General features: G+C 41.3%; 1 protein-coding gene across 1 annotated transcript; it reads left to right on the top strand.

The window, feature by feature from the left end:
* The first annotated feature begins 250 nt into the window (after positions 1-250).
* LOC105442847 (serine/threonine-protein phosphatase 6 regulatory ankyrin repeat subunit B-like) lies at positions 251-7,984 on the top strand. Its single transcript, XM_030988128.1, has 4 exons — positions 251-1,739; positions 1,983-2,432; positions 2,505-2,809; positions 7,745-7,984. Exons 1-4 carry the CDS (start codon positions 251-253, stop codon positions 7,982-7,984), a joined length of 2,484 nt encoding a protein of 827 aa, XP_030843988.1.
* The last annotated feature ends 846 nt before the right edge of the window (positions 7,985-8,830 follow it).

Genomic DNA, 8,830 nt, shown 5'->3' with positions numbered 1-8,830 from the left:
AAGAGGAGGAAAGAGCAGGCATAACAGTGATATGAATGACCCATATTCGAATTACGATCTAGTTCACTACACAGGACTTTGAAACATGTTGAGAACGATACAATAATAACGAGTGCACATTTCGAGAAAAAGAACCACGCAAGTGTGGTGTATGGGATTATTTACTACATATAGATTTAGATTTCGAAGTAGATCGTGACAAGGAACAGAGCTAAATAAGGGTGTCTGGTAAGCCAATGCTTCTTCAAGTATGGAGGACATAAATCTACAGCTTCATGAGGCAGCATTGAGGGGTAAAATCAGAACCGTCAAAAAACTGCTAAAAGAGGATGCTAACATAAACCATGCAGACCAAGATGGAAACACAAGTTTACATAATGCGGTGAAGAAAGACCATATAACCGTCACTGAGTTACTCATAAACCAAGGTGCTGATATTGAGAAGGCGACTACAGATGGACAAACACCCTTACATCTTGCTGCATCACTCGGACGTCTTAAAGCATCGAAAATTATACTCAGTCATGGAGCAAATATGGACACAGAAGACAATGACGGCTACTCTGCATTATACAGCGCTGTAAGGAATTGTCATCTTGATGTCACCAAGTATCTGATCAGCCAAGGTGCTGAGGTAAATAAGGGAAATAATAAAGGTAGGACTGCATTACACGCTGCTGCTTTCAATGGTCACCTTAAGATAATGAAATATCTGATCAGTCAAGGAGCTGATGTGAATAACGGTAATAATGACGGTAAGACTGCATTACACAATGGTGCTTTCAATGGTCATCTTGATGTCACCAAATATCTTATCAGTCAAGGAGCTGAGGTGAATAAGGAAGATAATGACGGTATGGCTGCATGCCACATTGCTGCTGTGAGGGGTCATCTAGACGTCAACAAATATCTCATTAGTCAGGGAGCTGATTGTAATGAGGGTAACGGTATGACTGACCTACACATTGCTGCCTTCAGCGGTCTTCTTAGTGACGCTATATCTCTGATCAGGGAGGGAGCTGAGGTGAATAAGGGAGATAATGACGGTAGGACTGCACTACACTTTGCTGCTCGCCAGGGTCACCTTGAAGTCATCAAATATCTTATCAGGCAAGGAGCTGATGTAAATAAGAGAGATAATAACGGGTGGAATGCATTCCTCGGTGCTGCTCATGGGAGTCATCTTGATATCACCAAATATCTTGTCAGTCAAGGAGCTGAGATGAATAACGGAGATAAACACGATAGGACTGCATTACAACTTGCTGCTCAAGTAGGTCATCTTGATGTCACGAAATATCTTATCAGTCTAGGAGCAGAGGTGAATAAGGGAGATAATAACGGTAGGACTGCATTACACGGGGCTGCTCACCGGGGTCAACTTGAAGTCACCAAATATCTCGTCCGTCAAGGAGCTAAGGTGAATAACGGAAATAATAACGATATGACTGCATTACACCTTGCTGTTCAGGGGGGTTATCATGATGTCACCAAATATCTAATCAGTCGAGGAGCTAAGATGAATAAGGGAGATATTAACGGTATGACGGCATTACACGGGGCTGCTGCTGAGGGTCATCTTGATGTCACCAAATATCTCATCAGTCTAGGAGCAGATGTGAATAAGGGAGATAATGACGGTAGGACTGCATTACACGGGGCTGCTCACCGGGGTCAACTTGAAGTCACCAAATATCTCGTCGGTCAAGGAGGTGAGGCGAAAAAGGGAGATAACGACGGTAAGACTGCATTACACGCTGCTGCTGCTGAGGGTCATCTTGATGTCACCAAATATCTTATCAGTCAAGGAGCTGAGGTTAATAACGGAGATAATGACGGCGAGACTGCATTACACGCTGCTGCTGCTGAGGGTCATCTTGATGTCACCAAATATCTTATCAGTCAAGGAGCTAAGGTTAATAAGAGAGATAGAGGCGGAAAGACTGCATTACATTTTGCTGCTCTCTGGGGTCACCTTGAAGTCACGAAGTGCGTCATCGGTCGAGGAGATGAAGTGAATATGGGAAATAATGAGGGTAGGACTGCATTACACTTCGCTGCTGCTGAGGGTCATCTTGATGTCACCAAATATCTCATCAGCCATCGAGCCGATGTGAACAAGGGAGCTTATGACGGTGAGACTGCATTACACGGTGCTGCTGAGAAGGGCCATTTTGATGTCACCGTCTATCTCATCAGTCAAGGAGCTAAGGTGAATAAGGGGAATAATGACGGTAGGACGTCGTTTCACCTTGCTGCTGAGAATAGTCATCTTGCTCTCACCAAGTATCTCATCAGTGAAGGAGCTGAAGTGAATAAGAGGAATAATGACGGTAGGACTGCGTTTCACCTTGCTGCTGAGAATGGTCATCTTGCTCCCACCAAGTATCTCATCAGTCAAGGAGCTGAAGTGAATATGGGAAATAATGAGGGTAGGACTGCATTACACTTCGCTGCTGATGAGGGTCATCTTGATGTCACAAAATATCTCATCAGTCATGGAGCTGAGGTGAATAAGAGGAATAATGAAGGTAGGACAGCATTTCAACTTGCTGCTGAGAATGGTCATCTTACTCTCACCAAGTTTCTCATCAGTGAAGGTGCTGAAGTCAGTGAGGGGGATAATCACAATTCGACTGCATTAATCTTTCCTGCTAAGGACGAGCATGTTGCTGCCACCGAACGTCCCACCAGTCAATCAGGGGCTGAATGTTCTAAGGGAGATGATCACCTTAGGGTTGCATTACAAAGTGCTGCTAAGGACGGGCATCTTGATGTCACAAAAAAGCTCATTAGCCAAGGAGCTGATGTGAATAAGGGTAATAATGAAGGTTGGACCGCTTTGCATAGTGCTGCTCATAATGGTCATCTTGATGTCACCAAATATCTGATCAGTCAAGGAGCTGAGGTGAATAAAGGAGATGATAGCGGTATGTCGGCATTACACAGTGCTGCTCACCGTTGTCACCTTGAAGTCACCAACTATCTCATCAGTCAAGGAGCTGAAGTGAATAGGGGAGATAATCACGGTATAACTGCATTACACTTCGCTGCTGATGAGGGACATCTTGATGTCACCAAATGTCTCATCAGTCAAGGAGCTGAGGTGAATAAGGAAAATAATGATGGTATGACCGCTTTACACCAAGCTGTTCAGAATGGTTACATTAATGTCGTTAAAGTCCTTCTGGCTGGAGGTTCTAACACAGGAGTCATTAATGGGCAAACACCTCTGCAATTGTCTTTATCCCTTGGGTACCAAAGCATCGCTTATCTATTCATCGACCGTTCAAATATCAAGGTAACAATATTGAAAAATACTTTATGTCGAATCATACATTGATGTATTAAATACATGCATGTAGATTAACAAGTAATGAAATTCAATTGCGCGAATATTAAGCAGGGCTCCCACTTAGCCGACTTGTATTATCGAGGTATGGTGAGTTGTGGCGAGTTGCCTCAAAGAGGCACTCGCAATAACTCGCGAAAAGCTCTTCTTGTAACTCGGGATAACTAGCGACAACTCGGTATGGCTCGGCGTAACTCTTTACAACATTCCACGACTCTCCTCGAATTCGCGTTACTCGAGATGAACTCGCTTACACTCGTAATTTACTCGCATTTACTCGCATTACTCGTATTAACAAGCTCGCACTGCACTCTTCATAACTCATATCTACTCGCCACCCTCAAGTATACACTAGTGCTATTCGAGTTTCCAAAAGTGGAGTAGAGCACGACGATCGTGCTGCGAGTTATGCATAAAGTCATGCCGAGTTGCCCACGAGATTTACGCGAGTTTAGATCGAGTACGGGGACTTATGGCGGGTTTCGTATGAGAATGAGGAGAGTGTAGGGCGAGCATGGCGAGCATGACTTGCGCACCATGATGCGTCAGCTGGCCTACAATTGTGCAGAAGATCACGGCATGTTTTTCCTCCAGCAGATCTAGCAAAAATGATTCTGGCATCCATCTTTGATTTGGAGAGGGCCAAAATCAGATGCGGTCCTCCCCGGGGGGCAGGGAGCGAGGAGGGGGCAGTGCCCCTACTCTTTTTCAGTACCCGAAATTTGCCTCTTTTTACATAGGAAAAGTGCCCCTTTTACTTGGACAGGTACCCCTTTTTATTTCTTAAAGTGCCCCTCTCCTTTTCACCTCTTATACTTTCAATTCAATTCAATTAAAGGTTTATTAAAGACATGAATCGCAGCCCCATGGTTGAAATGGTCATGTTACAATTAATTTGTCAACATGAAAATAATTATGTATAGTTAATATGGTAAGATTGCTTGGGCAGCACAAAATGGAAAACGGAGAAGAGAAACATGAAGAATAGAAGTAAGATAAGAAGATGTAAAAGTACATGCACATTAACAAATACGAATTGCATACATGTACTTTTAAAGAGTCATTAAGACAATATACAAATATAAAAATAGAAATTAAAATATTTTTGACATAACATTGTTGACATTTGATATTGAAAGTACTTGTATTATTGCTTAGAAACTGAAATAATATAAAAACTACAATTATGGCATTCCTTTGACAAGTGCCCCATTTCATTCACGTATCTGAAGTTAAAGCATGTTCTCAAATCTAATATCCTTGGCATATTGCCCCTCCTTAGCATAAGTGCCACTTTTATTTTGACAAGTGCCCCTTTTCCATTGCAAAAAGTGTCCATTTTTAATTCTCATAAGTGCCCCTTTTCAGAGACGAGCAGTGCCCCCTTTCAATTTCAGTGCCCCTTTACCTCTGATAATTTGGCCTATTTAGATTTGAGAGGCTCCTCTTTTACTTCTTCAGGTGCCCTTTTTCCTTTCTAATAAGTGCCCCTCTTCCTAATGAAAAGTACCCCTATTAAAAAGAGCCCCTTCCCCTTCACACAAATGCCCCTTTTCACCTCTGGTAAATGACCCTTTTTAGGTACGAGAAGTTACTCCCTTTTCCTTTAGACTGATTAGTTTTGTTTGTTTTATTTCCGAGAATCATCATAAAAGCAATAACACAATATATCAAATCAAAGACATATATAACTTTATACAACGCCTACTAAGATTCTTGCAACCTCATTGGTCAATTATTGATCCCATGACATGCGCTAAAAGTACTGTTGAACGGCATCATTCTCCAGCCGTGCAATTCCGTTTGATCCTTTCGCACCATTGCACGCTGACGTCACTAACGATGTACAAAGTATATGGTGAGGTAAGTGACGTCGCCGTGCAATGGTACCAATGGATCAAACGAAATTGCACTCCGCGTCACTATAAACATAAAGGTTGGTACGCGCGCCGCATGGTACGCGCATGGTTTGCTGCCTGCTTAAAAGTGCGCGCTCACTATCGGCAATTTCATCAATTGAAAAAGAAAACAAAAATCGCTGAGATTAAGGCCTAGGAAAACTGTTTTAAGCCCGTTTACGTCCGAGGTGTTGTATACAACAAATAGTGAATGGTCTTTATTCGTGCAATGGAACAATATTTTGCATTCGGTGAAAGATGAGACGCTCTGTTCAACTCGGCTGCGCCTCGTTGAATAGAGCGTCTCTTATCTTTCACCTCGTGCAAAATCTTGAACCATTGCACTCATGGCCATTCACTATATTGTATAATAATATAATGATAAAACGGTTAGATAGTCAATTAACCTTATGGCTCTGTTCTTCCATGGAGCACTGATAAGTGCCCCCGTCACTTCCGATAAATGCCCCTATCAAAACCTGTCGGTACCCCTTTTCTTTCAACTAATGCACATTGTAAGTGGCTTTTTCATTCCCATAAGTGCCCATTTTAATTTCTGTTTATCGTCCCTTTTCAGGTGCGATACATGCCCCTTTTCACCCCTGATAAATTCCCTTTTAACAATGATACGTGCCCCTTTTCCTTTCTAATAAAGGCCTCATGCCCTTTTCATTCCCCTTTTCACCTCTTATAAATGTCCCTTTAACAATCAGATCGAGGCCCCTTTTCCGTCGACAAATGCCCATATCCTATTTTCATAAGTGCTTTTTTCATCCCTGGTGAGTGCCTCATTGTAAAGGTGCCAGTGTGAAAAATGCCCCATTTTCACCTCTGATAATTACTTTTTGTACTTTGACAAGAGCTTTATTTCTTTTCTGATAAGTGTCCCCTTTACCTCTTATCATTAAACGCGCCCCTACTTTCAAGCGTCTAAGAGCACATCCCACTATATAAAGCTCAGTCGCTACGCTCACTCGCATTTATTGATGATATACTTATGTTACTTATCAAAGGTCTTTTCAGTCTTCCTTTATTAGAATGTGCTTATAACCCCATCAGGATTGGGATTTTTCCTCGCTCGCAAATTGATTTTCCATCACACCCAACTGCAAAGTATGACCAGTTTTAGAAACGACCCAGTTGAAAAATAAAATGGAAGCTCTTATTACCAATTATGTAAAAGAATATGTTTTGACTAATACGTGATGATACAAATTTTGCCAGAAAACCATCCACCAATTGATATACAGTATTTGATACCGATCCGTCCTGGATAGATATTGCGAATACAGTTCAACATTGAACATTTAGGCATATATTTCAGCTTTTTGCGAATTTGGGTTGAAGTATTGCCATCTAAACCTCTGAAGGCAATATTTAAACATTATTAGGTGGATATTTTGCACCCAAAACCCTTGAACCGCAATTTTACCACTACCGGTCTTTACTTTAAGCAGTATCTTGTATTGGGTACAAAGTGAAACAAATCTTGAAATAATCCCTGATAATGTAATCACAATATAGGGGTATATAACAATGTATAACAACAGTTATATATGATATTTGAGATTTCCCCTCGAAGGTGCCCTTTTTTCCAAAAAGTACCCTTTTTTGTTGGCCCCCTCTCCCCCCGCTTTGGAAGTCGCTTGGTCGCCCCTGGCCAAAATGATGCATTTCCCCTTGATCGCTATGACTCCTTAGAAGATCTTGATAACTCGTTGGTAGATCGGTACAAGTCGTAGTCGTACACAGGTCATAGCAACTCAAACCGAGCTCGCGTGTCTCGTAATGCGCTCTATTCACTCGTACATCCATCGTAGGAAACTCGATGTTGCGTCGTAGAGCACTCATGCAAATATCGCAAAAATTAGTAAGTTCACAGGAGATTACGCGAGTTCAAGCTCGCGCCAGCTCGCAACAACTCGAGGCTCCAACTCTGCTTTAGGCATAGGTTACCTCTAGTTTTGTTTTCAGACTTGACCAACTCGATTTTGTAACAGCATTAGTGGCCATACGTCCATATGAAGAGGAGTCGTTGTCGAGTGGTTACGTCGCCGGACTGTCGATCACAAGGTCCGAGGTTCGAGTCTCCCCGCGGCACCAATGTCCTTTGGCAAAATATTGATCTACATTTGCAATAATCAACCCAGGGGATGTAAATGGGTACTTGGCAGAAATTAATTCCTTGAAATGACGCCTGCCGTAATTGCAGCACAGCTAAAGTCGGGGTAATTATCTCCAAGTTTGGAAGCGCTTAGAGATTTAATTGTAATTTGCGCTATATAAAATCTGAGTAGTTATATGTTAATTATTTTGAAGTCTAACATCAGTAGCATTCAATGATGTGTTTAATGTACTTTATAGACAAGTTATAATGTTTGCTGAAAACGTATTCGATTTATTGTATTTTATCGATCACTTGGCATGATTTGTGTTTTAAAATTTTTTAAAATTTAATCTTGAGTTTTCCTGCTACGTATTTTCTTATATCCAGTTCGCCCAGAATGAATTAGCGGAAATCCATCTAGCCATACAACACGGTCATACCTCCATCATTGAGAAGTTAGTTTCAGAGGGAACCGATCTCAATATCCAGTCAACCGACGGCCAGACTTGTCTCCATAAAGCCATTAAACTCTGCTATAAGAGCGAGACGATTGTGCAAGACACGGATACACTCAAATATGTGAGTTGTACCCCAGTAACGCTAACGAGACCGACACCAGCCCAATAAGAGTCTGGACAACAAATTTCCCCGAACGGTCAAATTTTGGATAGCTTCGGAGTCTAAATGGAATCGTTTTGGCGGTGTAACTGACAAATACTGTTCCTCTAGATTATTAGTGAATCCTAGAATCTGATACCTGTGATTGATCAAAGAAAATGTGTATATGGGGGTTGGGACTTGTGTTTGTGTGTGTGGGAAAGTTGATAATTTGACAAGGGATTTCCACTCCTGTGAATCCAAGAGGTAGCGATAAACTATGCTTATGATGCTCATCCACCCTGGCTATTGATGGATGATACTGTTCTATTAATATATATATATATATATATATATATATATATTTGTTTGTGTCAGATCTCTGAGGAGTACTACAAGGGCGAACTATCTCCTGAGAAGGCCTTGGTGTTTTATCTCCTAGAGAATGGAGCCAAGTTAGATGTGAAGGACAACACAGGCAACCTACCAATCCAGTATGCCAAGGACGAAGTGATCAAACAAATGATTTTGTCAAGGTGATTCTTTCAGGTCTAAGTGATTTATCAAAGCGCAAGGAATAAGGCTTTTTGAAATATCTGCTCTTTTACGATTTGGTAACGGAATTAATTAAGTTCTTAAACATGAAATCCTCTAAGCTTAAATGTAAATCTTAGTAGTTGAACATATTACAGATGTGCTGTTCGGACATTAACTGTGACAGTTAATATGTCCGGGGCCATAAGTCAGGCTTACTGGGTAATCATCTTTGTGTTCTTTCTTCTCAGAAAGAAAGTATACATTTTCTTCGAAATTCGTTTAGAATAAAAACACTAACTGTGGTTCTTTAATTTTGTTAATCTGTTTAAGATGTATTTT

The sequence above is a fragment of the Strongylocentrotus purpuratus genome, unplaced genomic scaffold (genome assembly GCF_000002235.5).
Source record: "Strongylocentrotus purpuratus isolate Spur 01 unplaced genomic scaffold, Spur_5.0 spur5_scaffold_17, whole genome shotgun sequence".
Classification (NCBI taxonomy): domain Eukaryota; kingdom Metazoa; phylum Echinodermata; class Echinoidea; order Camarodonta; family Strongylocentrotidae; genus Strongylocentrotus; species Strongylocentrotus purpuratus.
This window is presented reverse-complemented; position numbering and strand designations above follow the sequence as displayed.